Below are 21,105 nucleotides of genomic sequence, written 5' to 3'. Positions count from 1 at the left end.
GCTCGGAGCCTGGAGCGTGCCTCGGATTCTGTGTCTCCCTCTCTCTCTGCCCCTCCCCTACTCCTGCTCTCTCTCTCTCAAAATTAAATAAACATTTAAAAAATAATAAGAAGAAAGAAAGAAAAAATATCGCATAAAGCTGAAAACAAGAAATGGTGACATGACCCAAAGGCTGAAAACAGATTGAATTGAATCAGAAATTTAAATTAAAAGAAAAAAAATAGTAGAAAGTTATTGCAGAGGTATGAGCTGTTCCTTCCATTGGAGAGAGAAACCCTAAGTACAGTGACAACAGATCCAAAAAAAGAAGCATGTTGAGGACTAATTATCAGAGCAATCAATAAAATATTTCTTCCAGTATAGCAGAACTGGTGAGGCCACTCAACTTCCCAGACTATGTAGACTTTATTTTTTTAGGTTTGTTTGTTTGAGTGATCTCTACACCCAATGTGGGGCTTGAACTCACAATCTTGAGATCAAGAGTCGCATGCTCTTCCAAAGGAACTAGCCAGGCACCCCTTGACCCCAGGACATTTAAAATCAAAGAAAGATCTTCCTAGGAAGGTTTCAGAGTTTGGCAATTGGACCAAATACAAAAGCAGAGCCGAACTGGTCTCCGCAGTGGGCATGGAGGGGATAAAAAAAGGAAAGGCTGCTCAACCCAAGAAGAATTACATTCCTCTTTCATGTTAAGTTTCTCCTTACTTTGATCATTGTGAGGGTCTACCAACCTGCCTGTTTTCTTTTCACATGCTCCAGATGGCATCTGACTTGTCAACATGCCTTAGCCCCTTTAACTGTCTGCATACAGTCCACCCTCCCATTCAACCTAAGAACCCTGTTGAGTAAATATGTCCAAACACACACGGAGAGGGGAAATCCCTATGACAGTCTTTCAGTTGCTCTGGTCCTTCATGAATATAAATAGATGATCAAAGACCACCAAACATTTGATACACATGAACAGTATGAAATTAATAAAAGGAACAATTGATCTTAGGGAAAGTAGAACAGAATAAAATGTATAAGAAGAGCAACAATTAAAAAAATCTAATTGGGGCGCCTGGGTGGCTCAGTTTGTTGAGCGCCCGACTTCGGCTCAGGTCACGATCTTCCGGTTTGTGAGTTCAAGCCCCGCATTGGGCTCTGTGCTGACAGCTCAGAGCCTGGAGCCTCCTTCGGATTCTGTGTCTCCCTCTCTCTCTGCCCCTCCCCCACTCACACTTTGTCTCTCTCTCTCCTTCAAAAATAAACATTTAAAAAAAATTTTTTTTTAATCTAATTGACATTCTCAGAGAGATCCAGGAAGCTACCAAATACACAAACCAAAACAAGGCTGCTATGAAAAAGGAGCAATTTCATTACAGACACACAAAAAAAGAGTTCTTTGGAATTAAAAATTTGAGTGTCAAAATATGATGAAAATTAAACTAGTATTCTAGAAGAAAAGGTGAGTGAATCTATAATACAAAGAAAAAAGACAAAGACTTAGAATACACGAAAGGAAAACAACATTGAGTACAGATCTAGAACTAAGATCCATCTAATAGTAATTTCATAAGTGGATAGAAGAGTATGGAAGAAAGGAAGCCACTGAAAAATAATGAAAGAAAATTATCCTGAGCTGAAGGTGAGACTCTAAAAGAGAAAGCTAAAAATAAAGAATATATCCAATTTAAAATAAAGATAATGGGGCGCCTGGGTGGCTCAATCGGTTAAGTGGCCGACTTCGGCTCAGGTCATGATCTCGCGGTCCGTGAGTTTGAGCCCCGCGTCAGGCTCTGTGCTGACAGCTCGGAGCCTGGAACCTGTTTCAGATTCTGTGTCTCCCTCTCTCTGAGTCTCCCCCGTTCATGCTCTGTCTCTCTCTGTCTCAATAAACGTTAAAAAAAATTTTTTTAAATAAAGATGATGACAAAAATTTATTAAGACCCAGTATAATTATGACATTCTGCTTCTGATTGTGAGGTGAAACAATTAAGAAAGTGGGGGAAAAACAAGTGTCTGATCAAAAAATTGTGTCCAAATAAAAGATACTGTGATTTTTTAACAATTAATGGGAGGTAAGACATAACACTGCTCTAATCAGACAAAGGGTCATTGTTTAGGCAATTCAGTAGAGGGATGGTCACTTTCAGGGTTTCTAACAGTGACTACTAACCATCTTGGAAAACATATTTCATTTACTAATGTGATTTATAGAATTTATACGCTGTTTTGCTCACAGATGTATCCTTTATTAATGTCTCTTAGAGCATTATAGCACAGGAATAGAGTTTAAGTTTTGATCTTTTATAAGAAAAATAGATGGGGCACCTGGGTGGCTCAGTCGGTTGAGCGACCGACTTCGGCTCAGGTCATGATCTCATGGTTTGTGAGTTCAAGCCCCGTGTTGGGCTCTGTGCTGACAGCTCAGAGCCTGGAGCCTGCTTCTGATTCTGTGTCTCCCTCTCTCTCTGTCCCTCCCCTGCTCATGCTCTGTCTCTGTCTCAGAAATAAATATAAAAAAAAATTAAGACCTAAATGTGAGACAAGAACCCATCAAAATCCTACAGTAGAAAATGGGCAGCAATATCTTCAACCTAGGCTGCAGCAACTTCTTATTTGACATGTCTCTAGAGCCAAGGGAAATAAAAAGAAAAATGAGCTATTGGAATTTCATCATGATAAAGAGCCTCCGCACAGCAAAGGAAACAACAAAACTAAAAGGCAACCGATGGAATGGAAAAAGATATTTGCAAATGACATATCAGATGAAGAATTTACCAAACTCAACACCCCAAAAAACAAATAATCCAGTGAAGAAATGGGCAGAAGATATGAACAGACACTTTTCCAAAGAAGACATCCAGATGACTAACAGGCACATGAAAAGATGCTCAACATCACTCATCATCAGGGAAATACAAATCAAAAACCACAATGAGATACCACCTCACACCCATCAGAATGGCTAAAATTAACAGCTCAGGAAACAACAGATGTTGGCAAGGATGCAGAAAAGGGAGAACCCTCTTCTCAGCGTTTGTGGGAATACAAACACTGATACTCTGTGCAGATACTCTGGAAAACAGTATGGAGGTGATCAAAAAATTAAAAATAGAACTACCTTACAACCCAGCAATTGCATTACTAGGAATTTATCCCAAGGATACAAAAGTGCTGATTCAAGGGGCACAGGCACCCCAATGTTTATAGCGGTACTATCAACAATAGCCAAATTATGGAAAGGGCCCAATGTCCATCGACCGATGAATGGATAAAGAAGATAAGGTATACACACACACACACACACACACACACACACACACACACACACATACACACACACACACACACACACAATGGAATACCACTCGGTGATAAAAAAAGAATGAAATGCTGTCATTTGCAACAACGTGGATAGAAATAGAGGGTATTATGCTAAGTGAAATAAGTCAGTCAGAGACATTTGATTTCACTCATATTTGGAATTTGAGAAACTCAACAGATGAGCATAGGAGAAGGGAAGGAAAAATAAGATAAAAACAGAGAGGGAAGCAAACCAAAAGAAACTCTTTTTAAATTATTTTTTTTAATTTAAATCCAAGTTAGTTAACGTATAGTGTAATCATGATTTCAAGAATAGAATCTAGTGATTCACCACTTACATATAACACCCAGTGCTCATCCCAACAAATGCCCTCCTTAATGCCCCTCACCCATTTAGCCCATCCCCCCTACCCAACACCCTGGCAGCGACGCTCAGTTTCTTAAATATGGAGAACAAACTGAAGGCTTCTGGAGGGGAAGTGGGGTGGGGGGATGGGTTAAATGGGTGATGGGCATTTACTAGGGCACTTTTCAGGAAGAGCACAGGGTGTCTTATGTAATAGATGAATCATTGGGTTCTACTCCTGAAGCCAAGACAACACTGTATGTCAACTAACTTGAATTTAAATTTAAAAAAAAGAAGAAGAAGAAAAATAGAGGTGTGCCTATTTGTCTTTGGATCAGACATGATTGATGACTTCCCATTTTTATGAGACAGTTGACAAAGTGTTATAGTCTGGAAAACCCAAATTATGCAAGCCAAAATAAATTACAACAAAATTAAATGTTTTTCCTAATATGTTTTAACTTGTGCAGATTTTTTTTTTTTACAAAATAAAGTTTTGAAGAATCGGCTATTAGAAATGTGGTAGTTTCTTGAGTTTTAGTTTCTTTTGCTATTAAATTTAAGTGACATAAAGTGTAATGTTTTTTATTAAGAATAAAATGATTATCTGTGGGTTCTAGGATTGGGATGTTTCCTATTTTCTTCCAGGTATTTTCTATATGTTTTCCCTTTTTATCTCATCTACCTTAATTCTTCTTCTTATGCCCTAATTATTTTGGAGGCACTGCAAATTTAAACAATAGAGACCAGTGATGTGTGTCCTATACTTGATGCAGTCACTGGTTAGTGGGTAAAATTGGCTATACCTCTCGTTCTCTCCGTATCTTATTTTCTTCATTTTCAAATGGTGATATTTATTAATGTATGCCTTTTCCTTCTTTAATGGAATTCATTGCCTATCAAAACCCTGATATCATAAAGATGAAAAACTTATCACTAAAGGATAAGAGCCATCCCTTTTCCTTATCAGGGCTTAGTGCCACCTTGAATAGTTGTAAAAATCATTTCTTGTTCAGGCACAAGAATTCAATTACTGTAATGTCAGCCTTGGTGCAGCAGGATACCAACAAAATAGAGGAATTTAGCAAATAGCCCTAAATTTAACTTACTCTATTTCACTGCCTCTTTAACTTTTACTTCTCCTGAAAGTGAATGAATGAATAAATGCACAAACAAGTGAAGTCTGAATCTGAGTGTGATCTATCCATCCACACTCTTTATGTACACCAAGATGAAGTGCATGTGAAAGTGCAATATTTGGAGAGCGTCAGACAGAAAAATATTTTCTCTAAGCTAAGGGAAATAGTACTTGGGATACTATAACCCATTTTGTTTATGAAAGAAATTGGTCTGGATTGTAACGAGGTCAGCCCAAGTAACCACGTAGATTTTTCTTTTTTCAAAAAAAAATTTTTGAACATTTATTTGTTTTGAGAGAGAGAGAGTGAGCACAAGCAGGGGAGGGGCAGAGAGAGAGGGAGAGAACAAATCTGCACTGTGAGCATAGAGCCCGACATGGGACTTGATCTCAAGAGCTGTGAGATCATGACCTGAGCCTAAACCAAGAGCTGGACACTTAGCCAACTGAACCACCCAGACACCCCGACCCCATGAATTTTTCAAATGACTTACCATGCATTGAGAACTGAAGGGAAATGAATTGCTTAGATACAGTATACTTTACTAAACCAACAAATATCAAATCAAAGAATTTCCTATATGAATTCCATTTTATGGGAATCTAACAGGGCTTACCTTCTGATAAGGATGATTGCCAAATCAATTACTAAGAGCCCTAGTGATATTTCTCATAAAATTGAACCCTACAGCATTCAGTATAGATTCCCTTTTGCCCTATGACTTAGTATCCTGGGTTCACTTGAATTTTTTAGAAATTCCCAATCCATGGAACACAAAAGCTAGAACATAATGGTTGCTTCTTTAGCTCCCATGTTATTGTCTGTTCCATATCCCATATGACCTTACTACAAATTTTCCAATTTGTTATACATTATTGGAGTTCTCAATAACATTGTAGCAATATCGATCTAATCCTAATAGATACTCTTATTTCTATCCAATTTAAGTGTGTATTTATTTTTTTTAATGTAGATATTATATCTTATTTGACTGGCTTTCCTCCAGAAGTTTCTCATTAATTATTAATTTAAAAAAAAGGAAGTACCTTTGCTCAGACTCTTAGTTCAAATAAAGTTAATGACCTGTCTCTCCATTCCGCGTTTGCTTTTCTTCCTGCATCAGTCACACTGGCCTTCCTGATGTCCTGAAACACTCCAGATCTGCTCCCATTTACAGGTTTTGTTGTTGTTGTTGTTGTTGTTGTTGTTTTGTTGTTGTTGTTGTTGTTTTAATGTTTATTTATTTTTGAGAGAAGAGAGAGCACTCGAGCAGGGAAGGGGCAGGGAGAGAGAGACAAAGGATCACAAGCGGGCTCTGTGTTGACAACAGAGAGCCCAACGGGGCGTGAGATCTTGACCTGAACGAAAGTCAGATGCTTAACTGACTGAGCCACCAAAGTGCCCTGAAAGGTTTTTGTCTTTACTCTTTCCTATTCCGCATTCCAAGGTCGCTCTTCTCAGATGTATTTGCCAACTCCTTCTTCTGCCTTCAGGCCATCTCATCAAGGGGCTTATTTGTCTACTCTATATATAATTTTCCATGCTCCCTGACACCCCCTAATCCATTCACCCTGCTTTACTCTTTTCCATAGCACTTATCACCATTTGATATATACGTATTTATTTATTGTTCAATTTCTTACAAGAATCTAAGCTCCCCAAGGTCAGGGACTTTTGTGTGTTCACTTCCTTATCACATGTGCCCAGCATGAACTAAGCACCCAATAAACAATCACTCTATCCAGGAATGGAACCAATGATCACTTAAAAAATATTTTTTTTTTTTTTTTACTTTAAAGCCAATAAATATTTAGAAGTAGATTAAAGGGGAAAAAAGCAGCATTTTCTACTCTTCAGTATTTCAAGGAAAAATTGGCATTGCAATAGGGGGTAACAAAATTCAACAGAATGATAAATAAGGTCATGCTGAGAAACACTGAAAATTTAAAGTTAGTCATAGGAGCCTTATTCTTCTCTCTCAAGAGATCTGAAGAGTGTTGTCGGCAGGATTCCCCATGCCAGCCGTAATAACAGTGACACACAAACCCGTTCTTCATGACCTTTACTGTCTTCAGTTTATCGGCTGGAGAAATGACGAATCTGAAACTCTTATTTAGGATGTATTTCTTAGCGCTGCTTTCAGGCATATGCAGATAGGCGGAGGACTCAGGTGCTTTTCGGACACACCTTCCATTATTGTTACATAGGCTTTGACTGCAGAATTTGGCTGCAGATGTCACATTAACTGCATAATGGCCCAATGGCCCTTGGATAGACTTTTGCACGGTTAAGCAGGCCTTCTGTAATAAAACAGAGATGCATTTAGATCACTCTTGAAATGTGGTTCTTTTATACAGGTGGTATTAATACTTGGAGTTTTGTATTTGGTAAGGCTGAGGAGGAAGATCATCAGCATTAATATGGTATGGTTATTTTAAATTTAACTTTAATTGTGAAATATCTTCAACACTGATACTTAATATGCAGAAACATTGTAGGTCAGACTTTGCTAAGACTGCGTATAGCTATACCCTCGCTGGAAGCATTCACCCCATCTCCTTGCTTTAAATAGAACTCCAGATGTGTATCTCCCAGGCTTTATCCCTGAACCAATTGCATAGCCACCTACTGATGTGACGTCTCCACCTGCATGTCTCATAAGCATCTCAAACTTAACACATTCCAATCTGATCTCCTGATCCTCTTCCCAGACTGCAACTCTGGCGGCCTTCCCCATCTGAGCATATGCCAGCCTCTGCTTTCCAATGCCTGAGGAGCAGAGCCCTGGGGGTGCAAGTTGCGTGCAAGGCGGGAGGGTGTCTCTAACCAAACGCCAGCGACCCCTCATGCAAGAAAGAGCCAGTACCTATGTGGCAGTTGTTTGGGAAGAACTTCAAAAGACAAAAATCATCATAAATACCCCAAATCAATAAAAATTACATTGCCCACTTTGTCTCCTTTCTGACCCAGTCTCCCACACCCATCTTTAAAGCAAATGAGCAAAGAACTTGCCCCATACTTCTCTTCCCCATACCTAAGACCTAAGCTTGCGGTGTGGGGAGGAGGTGTAGGAAATGTTTACCCACATAATAATAGCAAACATGTACTTGGCACGTACCGTGTGAGACATATACTATTATTTCCCCCATTTTACAGATAAAGAAATTGTAAAGTCGATGACTTGCTCAAGGTCACACGGCTAGTAAGTGACAAAACATGAGCCCTGGACCCCAAACGACCCAACTTCACGTCTCCTGCTCTTAACAGCCCCATCGTCCTAACTCATTCCGTGCCAAATGATGTTTGGCTGTTTTTGTATGTTGGAGACTGGATGTTTTAATAACCAAAAATGAGGCTATCTGTTAATACCTGGAAGTGAGGAAAAGCTGTGGTTCAGAGTTTTCACTTAGGCGACCAATAGACCATGCGAAAAGTCGGTTGTGAAAAATAATAGTTATTTTGTGTATGCATTACTAACAAGAGCAGATTGTTAATATAATACATATATTTTTCCTCCCATGAGCATTTCTATCATGGAGAAAATGGCAATATAATACCATTTTTAGAAAAATCTATCCTCTTTAGTATGGATGAAAAATACTTATTTTTTAAATTTATTATTTATATCTTTCTCACATATAGATTGTATCATTGCATCTACTGATCCCTGCAGAGTAGGCTTTATTTCAGTATCTTTTTTTTTTAATGTTTATGTATTTTTGAGAGAGAGAGAGAGACAGAGTGTGAGCAGGGGAGGAGCAGACAGACAGGGAGACACAGAATCCAAAGCAGGCTCCAGGCTCTGAGCTGTCAGCACAGAGCCCCATGTGGGGCTCGAATCCACCAGCCGTGAGATCGTGACCTGAGCTGAAGTCGGACGCCCAACCGACTGAGCCACACAGGTGCCCCTCTTTTTTTTTTTTTTTTTTAAGATGGAGAAACTGAGACTCAGAGAGGTGAATTAACTTGCCTAAGAGTATACTTCTAGAATGTAAAAATAGAATTCTCCTTTAGGGCTGTCTGATTCAAAACCGTGTGCTCTTTCCACACTACTACTTACCACGGTGGCTGCTATAGAGTAGGTGTTCAAACAGTGTTTGTCCCCATACTCTTTGAACTTCATTAGAGTCATCTGAGCAAATAACCATTCGGCTCTAATGTGAAAAATGAAAGCAAAAACAGTATCTAGAAAACGTTCAAGATGCTGACGGAGAGATCACTGCTTACCTTTGAATCAGAGTATTCGTATCCTCCCCACAGTATTATTCCTGCCGCTCCCAATGCGGCACTCTCGCCAATTGTATGTACTAAATCTTCCTAAAAAAGAGACGTATCACAAGTAGTTTCTGCCAAACTTAGTCATTGACATTTCAGTGATAAGACTTAACCCATCAATTGTGGTAAAAAACACATCGATAATGTGATCCTTGTTTCTGAAACAAAGCACTGTAGAGAATTATTAGAAAAGGCGATTCTGCCTTGGTGACTTTCTTTTATTTGATAAATATTTATGATGTTCCAGACAATATACTAGACACTGAGAATGTAAAAATGGAATGGATTCTAGTTCCTGTCCTCAAGGAAGCACTTTAGTGTGATGGTTGAGACAGACATAAAGACAACTAATTATAATTTGCTGGAACTCTCAACTCTGATGTTATACTACCTCTAACCGCTAAACAATAATAATTTAAAAAAAAAGAACAAAGTTTGCTGTGATAAAAAAAATCAAGTCAGTATAGTATAACAAATTAAGTTCTATATTGGCCTATTAGACATATAGATTAGAGGTACTGCTTAATGCTACATAGAAGAGTCTGGAAAATCTTTCTTCAGGAGGTGAGATTTCAGATATGTCTTTTGAAATGAGTACAAATTCATAAGATAGATTAGAGAGAGCAGAATTTGGTGTACAGTAGAAGAATAAGGGCAGAGGTTCACATGTAGAAAAGAAACATAGTCCACCCAGAGAACTGCTATAACTCCTATGGTAAAGCACAGGGGACTGGGGAAGAAGGGAAGGCATCTGAATCTTTGTATATAAATAGGATCTAAATACAAAGTCTTTTAGGCTATTTTAAATTATTAGGACTTGACTACAAAAAAAGTTTTAGTACTGGAAAGCCACCAGTTTGCAACTTTGATAGATTCTTTTGGCTGTCACATAACACATGTATTGGAAGGGGAAGCCAAGAAGATAGCAAGGGGCATCCATTAGGAGATGATGGACACTGCTCAATGAGAAATGATGAGGGTCTCAACAAAGGCCATGTCGGTCCTTGCAAAGCAGAGGGGCAGACTGAAGAGTGATTTGGATGGATACCTATTAGATAATGAAAAGAGAAAGGAGCTTGACTCTCAAGCTGGGTGACTAAGTAGATTATAACTCACCAAGGCAAGAAACAGAGGAGGTTATGTTCATGTTTATAGACCAAGAGCAAAGGAACAGGGAATAAAGGAGGATGAAACAGAGAGATGATAGATGAAGGAACCTGCATTCTTCCCTTCCCTCCGAGGTGTGGAGAGCCAGAGATCCAGTGCAAAGACACAGTATTCAAAAACAAGGTTGAGAAGATGACCACGCCACAGCAAAACTTCCCTGCATTACGGAAAACCTCCAGTAACACTAGTGCTTGTGGTCTGCAATTTATCTAGGTAATACCAATAGAAAGGAAATCATCCTTCTATTATAATGCACTCTTATACTAATATCACATTCCTTAAATATAAATCAAGTCGCTCACTTAAATTGAGACACCTCTGAAAGAATACATCAAGCAAAGCTGATATTTTAAATTATTTCATTGAAAAGTTATGTTATATAGACAATAGGTAAGAAAGACCCATCTCATTTTTTGATATGTGAAGGCAACAGGATAGGATTAAAATGCTTCAATATAGGGGGACCTGTGTGGCTCAGTCGGTTGAGTGTCCAACTCTTGATTGTGGCTCAGATCACAATCCCAGGGTGGTGGGATAGAGCCCTGCTTAAGATTCTCTCTCTCTCCCCATCTGCCCCCGCTCTATAGCTTTTGATGAGTCGAGTATGTGGTCTATTGATTTCCAAAGTAGAGCTCAGAGATGATACGTAGCCCATAATTTATGGCAGATGTCTAATAGTACAAAAATGGGACAGTTATGAAAAAGACTTTTATTAAAATGTGGTTCATCTCATTCTCTCATTTTCTATCAAGAGAAACTACCTCACTGTATGGACTATTATCAGTTTCTACTATTATTATTATTAATAACATATCATGTCTGACACATTGTAGTCACTCAATAAATAATTTTGGAATGAATAAATGTAACCTAGTCTTTTCCCAAAAGGATTTGAGAAAGTGACATGATTCGAAAGATCTGTTACTTGAGGAATATCTTATCAAGAAGACTGCTAGGTATGACTGATGTCTTCAAATACCTGAAGAACTGACTTTTCAAAGAAGGATTTGATTTATTCTAGGTTACACCAGAAGGTAGAATTAGACTTAATGATGTGAATTATCCAGGGGCAGAGTAGACTCAACATACTCAAGAACTTTCTGGGAATTAACATCGTCCCAAAACGGCAATTTTTCTTCTGGAATAGGGAGAGCCCATCAAAAAGTGTTGAAGCAGAGGCCAGATAAGAAAGAATCCATGTTTGGGTCAGAGGTGGATTAGATAACTCTGAAATCTTCCAACTTTTTGTCAAGACGCTAATACTCTTTTCCTCCTAAACATATTGAATAAACAACCCATTACTGAGTAATCCTCAACGATGTAAATGTCAAGTCTAATCAATAGCGTTTGGGTCAATAGATTTTATTCTAAAATATTTGAGGAATAATTGATACTGCTTTTAAATGCCCTCATCTCAAACATAAGTGGTCTAAAAAGATGAGCTGTGTATTGTCTATCCAATGGCCCTGTGTCTGTATTGGGCACTGGAATCACAGAAATGTGAGCCACAGGTATGGCTGGAGATTTAAGGGTTTTCTTATCTAGTCATCTACCCAGTGATTGAATCCCTACAATAATGTCCTATCTAAATGACAATCTAGCTAAAGCTTGAACACTTCCAAGTGTCTGCAAACTCATTATCTTCCAAACAAGCTCATTCCCATCTCTTTGTTCTTCCTACTTTGTGTTATTTCTAAGGCAATGTCTGTTTGCATAAACCACTTTTAATGCCTTGATATTAGCCACTAGATCACATTGTAGACTCTTAAATATAAAATTAATAGAATCTATGTTATTTTCAGTGAACTTAATTAAAACATAAAAATGAAATATAACAAAAACTATAATTGATTAATACTTTACCCACGCTTTATTCTATACCTTTTAGATTTGCAAAATTGGTGCTACTCTTTTATATTAAAAAGCTGATTCTGAAATTGCTCCACGGTTAAAATTAATCTGTTACATCATTTAACTCAAGCTTGACAACTATTCTACAGGAAAACCCTGAAAATGCTAAGCTGATAAGAGTCATCATCCAAAAAACTAGGTAAACATCATGGGGCACCTGGGTAGCTCAGTTGGTTAAGTGTCAGACTTCAGCTCAGATCATGATCTCACAGTTAGTGAGCCTGTGCCCCACATCGGCTCTCTGCTATCAGCATAGAGCCTGCTTTGGATCCTCTCTCTGCCCCCTGCCTCCCTCTCCCTGCCCCCTGCCTCCCTCAAAAATAAATAAACATTTGAAAATACATACATACATACATACATACACACATAAAAACTAAGTAAACATCTAATTGTCAGTGATATTGTTTCAGAACTGGATTGACATTTAAAGAAATATGTACCTTTAATAATAAAATAGTGTTCTGTTATTAAGGGAAAATAATTACCCTAAAACATTCTTTTTCACAGATTTTGTATACTCATTGTACCAAATTTCCATTTTTTAGGTGAGTGACTATACTTTTTCTTACCTGTGACAAAGCTTCAAGACTATGCAAATAAAATGGTCTGGAAAAAATAAAAACTGGCAAAATATAGTCATGTCTAGCCATCTCAGCGATCCTTATGGCTTCCCTAACTCGATAATGAACAAATTTCAAAGCATTTAAACTTGACTTCAATATTTTATCCAAATATATTGACGTATAAAGTGCTGTACTTTTTTCCCATCGCCACTGGAGTTGGTCATTGCGGGAAATTTCATCATTTGGGCATTTACCTGTGTAGATCTGTGGGTTTGTCCTATAATCATAATTGTAGCAGTCTGGGTAGAGATAAAAGCCCCATAAACACTTTGGTCTCATTTCTAAAGCCAATGTGAGAGTGGTGTTCATAAAACTCCTTCCAGCACTTTCAAATTCCTGTTGGGCAATTGTTTTCACTTTCATTTCTGACCAATCAGGATGGCGGTTTCTAGTGAAGGCTAAGGAGTGGTTTTTATATATTATTCTCTTGCCCCAATTTCTATCCCATTGGGGTTTCCAGCTTTCCCAGTCAATGACAACAAGACCTTCCGATCTCCACCAAGAGACAACTTTTGCAATGTCATCAGCTGTCTTCCTGAGGTGTTTAGAAAGACTCATATTCTGTGGTATCCCTCCATTAAAGGGTTTTCCATCTTGAGAGAAATAAGGATAATACCCTAATTCATTTGGATAAAATATGGCAATTGTTGACCCCCTCTGAGTCTCTACAGGATTTGCTATAATATTAAATAATGGGAGATTCAAATCCACGTTGAAGAAATGTTGACACTGCATCGTTGGGGCAGCCCAGAACATGTTGAAAGGTTGGTTCTTGATCACTGGGGGCAGTACTGGTTTGAGGACTGAATGAGTGAACTTGATCAAGGGCAACAACACTCCCGACCATGCCATCCACAGGTTATACATGGCTTGTAGTTTTCACCATTACAGCAGTCTCCTTAAAAACAAGAAGAGGAAAAAAATCAGACACAATGGAGTCAAATGTCCCTTTAGTTTTACACTACACAGGGAGTAGCAAATGAAGTAAACTCACAATGGTGTTCAAGCTGTTCTTTAAATGGTAGAACAATTTCTTTTTAAGACTTATAAGGTTTATTGCTCTCTAGGATTAATTTATAGTTTCATTTGAACCAAGGGAAGAAAAATGAGGCTTTTTTTTAAAAAAAACACTGAAAACATGAAAACAAAATCCAGTGAATAAAAACTAAAGTAAAAGTTTTCACACATATTCTCAGCTATGCCAACTCTACATGCTAGATGTTCTGGCTTTAATTTCCTATTATTCTGACTACATTGATCTACACCATCCTGTACAGACATAACTTTGGTTGTAAGGGGAGCCAGGAATGGATTGCCCTATCTCCTTATTGATTACTGGCAAAGTGACCAAGGACATGCCCTGTTGAAAATTAACAAATGTTGATATTTTAACAAATATTAACTAGAATAAAAGAAATAACAAATGATACCAGCAGTAAGCAATACCTTGCTTGCTATTGGAAATGCACTGGCCTCAAAGATGTGTTTGTCCGTTTGTTTATCCATTGGTTTTGCTTCATTTTGTCTATTTGTAAAAGATAGCAATCACCTTTGGAATTAGCATAGGCTAAAATAGAAAACATACATGGCATTTACCTGCTATTGATTATGGATTTGGTGCTATCTTCTCTCAGGTATATAAAGAAGCCTAAAAACCTATTAGTTCTTTAACTTCATGGTTTTCTCTTGAAGAAATTGGGCTGTGTTTTCACCAGTTAAATCTCAAATGAAACCTGGCTCTCTAAACCCCTTCTAAATAGTCAGTTGACCAAAAACTGCCAAAGAATCTTCCCAGAATACAAGGACTGCCTAATAAATGATGCATTCCAGCCAATGAGATCTCATTCTGCAAGCAGCAGAGTTGGAAGTTATATATCCAAATTATTTTATCATGTACATATTTTTTATATAAAGGAATCACAAATTTTTCTCTGATGTAATTAAACTCAGTATCTTTTTGAGAGTCATATGTTACTTCTTGTGTAGTTCTTGCTCTCTTTAATATATTAAACACAAGAAATGTTACCAACCAAAATCATGTGTTAACTCATAAAATCGCACCCTAAGATTGTAAAGACTTTGGCATTATCTTGGTCCCTAGTATGCATTTTATAATGAACTTCTACTACAGTAACAAAATTGTGCATTATTAAACAGTGTGAATTTTTGAATATAATTAATTGTTTCTTCATAATGCTTACTGAGATTTTATTCCATTTTCTAGCCATTTTTATCATTCAGAATATAAATCTGACCTAAATTTATTTATTTATTTATTTATTTATTTATTTATTTATACATACATACATACATACATACATACATACACATTCATACACACACTTTGGCTTTTGTTCATTGAATTTGTAGTGCGCTGACAACACAGACTCCATCTTTGGCCCGCCATCTTGTTCATGCCTATGCAATGACCTCCCTTGGGGCTACGTGTTCCAGGCCCCATGGATGCTAATGTAAGCCCTGACTGGAATGTGGGAAGACTTGCTCTGATCTCCCCTTAAATGGTGCACAGAAGGCTCCTCGTTAGAGAATCAGTAGAAAGCCTATCATGCACAGGTGGTGCCGCTTTAGATAACTACCTTTTGATCTCACCACCATGCCCCTCACTCTATAAAAGCCGTGGGTTAAGGTCTGGACTAGGTGGAGGATAGCTCGGATCCGAGGCTGCTCGGATCATTTTATGATCTAGGGGATTTTCTTGATTACAGATTTTAAGTGACAAAGGACATGACGGACAAGTTGGCCAGGTTCAGGGAGTGATGTGAATTTGGCTCTATGTGAAGGTACAGAGAGAAAAGTACAAGTGATAAAAATAACCTGGGAGTGGGGTTTTATGCATCAAAGGGGTGGTGGAGTGAGTTCTGATAGACTCTAAAAGAGAAGTAAATAATCCGTTTTAATGGTAACCTACTTGTCATTGGTATCTTAGATTTTTGCAGTGAAAAGTATTAGGGGGACAGGGCATCATTTGCCAATAGCATTCAAAGTTCTGTGAGCCTCTTTTTCAATTCTGCCAAGAACTGTGTCAAAGGTGAGAAAGATGTGGTTTTATCATGCTTTTGTTATACATTTTCTTCCACTGAAATGTAAACTTATTAAGATGGTTCTAAATATAGGTGTGTGTGTGTGTGTGTGTGTACTTAAAGTCCAAATTCATGTGTAATTGGGCATTTCATTCTTTGCACTCAATGACAGAAAATCTTGTGGTTTTTTTTTTAACATACGATAAAATCACCAGTCACTCTTTATTATGACAATGCATTATTAGGATCCAGTAAAAAAATCTCTTTGGGGTTTACAACTTCAACAAGTTTAGGGGCGCCTGGCTGGCTTAGTTGGAAGAGTATGTGACTCTTGATCTCCAGGTTGTGAGTTTGAGCCCCACGTTGAGTGTAGAGATTACTTTAAATAAATAGATAGATAGATAGATAGATAAATAGGTAAATAAATAAATGAACTAAAAACTTAAAAACCACAAGGTTTTATAGCTATACTATAGAGCCTCTTAAAATATGTTGTGGGGGATTCCAAGCAAAGATGAAATTTTCTCTCAAGCCAGGGTCTTGTTTGCCTGATAATTGGAGCCCTGTTGAAGGCATTCAAATTGGTTTTGTGTTTTTGCTTTTGTTTTACCTGCAGGTTATTTATGGTTTTTATTTTCTCAGAGAAATAGTAATAGTTTTCCAAAAAAGAAAGAGGATGATTAAATCAGATTAGACTCACTAGAGTCTTTTGCTCAAATTCACCTGTATTTCCAATTTTGAATAAAACAACAAGCTAGGTCAATTTCAAATTATTTAAATGTCTGTACCCAAAGAAAAGGAAGTAACAAATTCTCTAAAAAGCTTATGAGTTTTTATAATTTTTCCAGAAATAAGTAGGGAAATTGCTTTTTATCATATAGGCTTTAAATTTGGGGAAAAGATATTACATGAACTATTAAGAGATAAACTGAGGCATATTAAATAGTTTGAGTTTATTTGAGCAAAAGCCAATTTGAATGGGGCAGCACCAAGCCAGAAATGCTTACGGAGAACTCTACTGACAGGAGCTCTGGTAGAGACTTTTATAGGGAAAAGGTGAAAGCAAAGCGAGACAATTATTTTTTTTAATGTTTATTTATTTTTGACAGAGAGAGAGAGAGAGAGAGAGCCAGAGCATGAGAGGGAGTGGGGCGGGGGGTGCAAAGAGAGAGGGAGACATGGAATCATGAAGCAGGCTCCAGGCTCTGAGCTGTCAGCACAGAGCCCGATGTGGGGCTGGAACTCACAGACCTTGAGATCATGACCTGAGCCAAAGTCGGATGTTTAATGGACTGAGCTACCCAGGAGCCCCAGAGCAAGGCAATTATTGATTGGCTATAGCTTAAAGGTCTAGCTGGCTGTAATGTGTTTGTCTTTAGGTCTCAATTTTGTTATCTTGAGGCGTTAGATTTTGGTTTGCTTGGCCTGTAGGCCACCACAGCTTTAGAGCCACTTTAGAACAACACTAATATTATTCTCCCACCAAAATGTCCAGGGGCAGAGGTACATATAGAACAGCCATAGGACCACCAACTAAAGGAGTGCCCATGGAAGAGCTGGACCAACTTTGTCCCTTCCCATTTCTTAAACACAAGGAGCACTTGGCTGAGGCTTTTAAACCAAACTGAAGCCTTGAGAACTGGTCTCTAAAAAACACTGGGTGGAAAGCTCCAGCCCTCTGAGCACAGTGGCTGGTTCCCAGGTCACCAGCCCCTTTCCAGAGGTGCGTCTGAGGTCACCTCACTGACATAGCAAGAGACACCTTTATCCCTCTGGGGGGGGGGGGGGACTCCAAGGGTTTTACTTATTTATTTTTTGAGAGAGAGAGAGAGTACACCAGCAGGAGTGGGGGAGGGGCTGAGAGGAAGAGAAAGGATACCAGCCGGCTCCTCTCTGTCAGTTGTGCGACCCTTAACCGGCTGAGCCACCCAGGCACCCCAAGAAATTGCAAGGGTTTTAGGAGCTCTGTAACAAAAACAGGATGAAGATCAAACATATATTTCTTATTATAAATCATAACATCATAGGTGGGTGCATATTTTGGATTGGGGCTGAGTCTTCCCGGTTTTTGTTCTTTTTATATAACAACCCTCTTTATCTTTTTTAATACTCTTTGTCAGGAAGCCTAGTTTCATATTAATATGGCTAGTCCAGCTTTCTTCTGCTTACTGTTCTCCAAGTACTATATCTTCTCCCTTCCTCTTACTTCCAGCCTTTCTGCATCTTTTTACTTAAAAGGTTTCTCCCGGGGGTGTCTGGGTGACTCAGTCAGTTCAGCATCTAAGTCTGGATTTCAGCTCAGGTCATGATGTCATGGTCGTGATGGAGCCGAGCATCTGGCTCATGCTGAGCGTGGAGTCTGCTTAGATTTTCTCCTCGCCCTCTGCCCTCTCCTGCTCTGGTGCACGCTCCTGCTTGCGCTCCCCGCCCCCCCCCCCCCCCCACCGCCCGTTTCTCCCTCTCTCTCAAATTAATTAATTAATTTAATTAAATGTTTCTCCTGCAGGCAGCATGCAGTTGAGACTTGTTTTAACCCAGTCTGACAACATCTGCCTTTTAACTGGTGTGTTTAGTGAGGAGGGAGCCTGAGGCAAGCTGACAGGCCGCAAACGCCCCCACCCCCAGGTGGGAGATGTGTTGCTATTCCTCAGGCACTCCTGGCTGCCCAAGAACAAAGGAAAAGGGGGAAAACAAACCTTTAACTGATAGAGATCTCAGTCTGCAGGACCTGTTTCCACCACCCCTCCATAATGATGTGGGAAACAAAGGCAGGAGGAAATGTTAGTATTAAATCTCCTTAGAACCTGCGGCCCATTGACAAATACTTGAGGCTGGCAGAGTAAAACGTTTCTCCAGGAACTCCCTGCTGTCTTAATGTTAATGCTTTGCTAGAGGGAAAAACAACCTTAGCTTGACAATAGCTAGGCCTCCAGTACCTTGGGAATCTTCCTTAGCATATTAAAATCTCTGAACTTCTGAACTTTTCCTCCCCCAACCCCACAGTGTATAACCAGTCTCTCCTCATGGTCCCAGGACAGCTCTTTCTGCCCACGGATCCTGTCCCCGTGCTTCAATAAAATCACCCTTTTGCACCAAAGACGTCTTCGAGAATTCTTTCTCGGTCATCGGCTCCAGACCCCACAAACCCCACTATCACCCCAAAACCTCATCATTTAGCCCATTTGCACAAAATGTAATTATCAATATAGTTGATTTAAGCCTCTGATATTGCTACGTGCTTTCCTTTTATATCTTATCTTTTTTATCTGTTATGACTTTCTTGCCTTCTTTTGGGTTCCTTTAATATTTTTTTGTCGTTCCATTTCATCTACTGGCTTCTTAACTGTATTTCTTTTTATTATGTTGCTAATGTTTGTTCTAAGACTAACATTAGGATCACTTACCTCATCAGTGTCTATTTACTATCGATATTGTCGCTATTCACACTTTACATTTTATACCCAACAGTTTGTTTCCCATTTTTCAATTATCACTTTCCACTTGACATTCTACATTCCCCGCTTCACAAATGTAATAACCTTACAACAGTGCAATTCCATTTACTCCCCTGCTTTTACAGACCTAATAATTGGAAGGGAGAAAGTGAAACCGCCACACTCAGACATTATTGCTTATGCAGAAAACTCAAAAGGGTATATAAATTATTGAAAAAATAGAGCTTATCAGGTAGCTGGATATAAGATTAATATATAAGTCAGATGTATTTCTATTCACCAGCAAGAAACAGCTAGAAAACATAATTAAAGAGAAGATTCAAAACTTGTGCAAGACTGCTATGAAGGAAAGTTATTTATCTTCACTAAAATATATTATAGGAGACCCATGTAAATGGACTTATGATTTCTCTACTCTTGCCCCTTTCCATAGGTGCATCCAAAGTCATTGTGTGATCCTGGGCTCTCATTGACTCCTGCCTTCAGGAGCCTGCATGTTCTGGATACAAGAGCTGTGAGGTAAGAGGAAGCACTGTTTCCTACCGCTGTAGGACCTACAATTCTCCTGTGGAATTCAGGCAAGCTTCTCAGCTACCTGGGGAGAGATAAAAGGAACAGTATTTAGTGGTCTGGAGTAGACTGCTGGCCACACAGAAAAGAGCAGGGGCAAAAAACCTTGAGCAAACTGACACAATAAGTCATAAAGTAAAAGCACATGACCTTGAACAGAAGGAGTGCAGAGTGCTGATTATACGAGAATCTTGTCCCTTCCTCTAGGAAGCCACAGGTAAAAATTGGAGAGGGCAATCAGTGTGAAATGTTGATCATCTCCATGAGGGATCTCGGAGCATTGGCATTTTTCTGTATTATTTCACATGTGAAACATTTATCCTCAGTGGTGGATGAAGTCAGGAAAAATATGCATATAACCCTACTCATGCATTTCTTTAGAGAAACAATGTCATGTCATATATGCCATTTATTTCTGTGCTTTATTCATGCCAGGTAGGTGGTGGCTTGTGAGGATAATCAGCTAGTTATAGAGAAGGAAAAGCTATATTGTCTTAACATGTGTATAGTATAGTAGGAGCAAATTATGACCTATAGTATGAGGATAAGATGATTATATAAATAACCTACAAATTATGTGGAAGAAAATCAGTTTTGAATTGAGTCATACCCGGAATGCCATGTGAGTTCAAAACATGAAGACATCAAATGTGGTTTAAAAAATCTGAATAAGCTTGGAGCTGGAGGTGATATTTAAGGCTTAACTTACCAGAAGAGTTTAGCAGGCTGAAATTGTAATGGGAGTCCGGATGGAGGGGATGGCAAAAAGAAAGACACAGTGGAAGAGAGACAAAAGGCATATATAAATGGTAACAGACATTGCATTTTGAGCTGTAGATATCTCAGGTTGGTGACATCTAGCAGGCAGTTGGGAATTTTTCTATTGGTGTAGAATTGGGAATCTTCTTTGTTGAGGTGGTGGTGAGGAGAGAAATCTCTACAGGAAAGAGAGGAGACCTGAAGATAGAAGTTTGAGGATCACCTCAAAATCGAAGGAGAGAAAATATCCAACAACAGAAAGAAAAAACAAAAAGGACGATACTGCAGACCTAAAGATGAGGGGCCAGAAGCATTTAAGGAAGGTGATGAGCTGTGGAAGATGAAAACCAAGAAAAGGCAACTTGCTGGGGGAGTTAGATGCTGACTAGTTTCAAACTATGCAGGGGTTTCTGACTAAATCAGTTGAGTGGAGGCATATTGTTCCTTAGACTCAAGGTCAGTCTCTCTGTGCCCTCTTGGTACCTCTTGCTCAAGCTCCTTCAGCTG

General features: G+C 38.8%; 1 protein-coding gene across 3 annotated transcripts; it reads right to left on the bottom strand.

Annotated features, from left to right (window-relative positions):
* Nucleotides 1-6,148: 6,148 nt before the first annotated feature.
* Nucleotides 6,149-14,530, bottom strand: LOC122213546 (hyaluronidase-4-like). Of its 3 annotated transcripts, XM_042927630.1 has the most exons (5): nucleotides 14,370-14,530; nucleotides 12,720-13,671; nucleotides 9,025-9,114; nucleotides 8,858-8,951; nucleotides 7,013-7,097 (listed from the first exon to the last, which is right to left on the bottom strand). In XM_042927630.1, the coding sequence occupies exons 2-5, from the start codon at nucleotides 13,638-13,640 to the stop codon at nucleotides 7,039-7,041; spliced, it is 1,164 nt and encodes a 387-aa protein (XP_042783564.1). In that variant the 5' UTR covers nucleotides 13,641-13,671; nucleotides 14,370-14,530; the 3' UTR covers nucleotides 7,013-7,038. The 3 variants fall into 3 exon arrangements, with proteins under 3 accessions (XP_042783562.1, XP_042783563.1, XP_042783564.1); XM_042927628.1 differs by lacking the exon at nucleotides 8,858-8,951 and having other exon boundaries at nucleotides 6,149-7,097; XM_042927629.1 differs by lacking the exons at nucleotides 8,858-8,951; nucleotides 9,025-9,114 and having other exon boundaries at nucleotides 6,149-7,097.
* Nucleotides 14,531-21,105: the final 6,575 nt, after the last annotated feature.

This window comes from Panthera leo, chromosome A2, assembly GCF_018350215.1.
Source record: "Panthera leo isolate Ple1 chromosome A2, P.leo_Ple1_pat1.1, whole genome shotgun sequence".
Classification (NCBI taxonomy): Eukaryota; Metazoa; Chordata; class Mammalia; order Carnivora; family Felidae; genus Panthera; species Panthera leo.
This window is presented reverse-complemented; position numbering and strand designations above follow the sequence as displayed.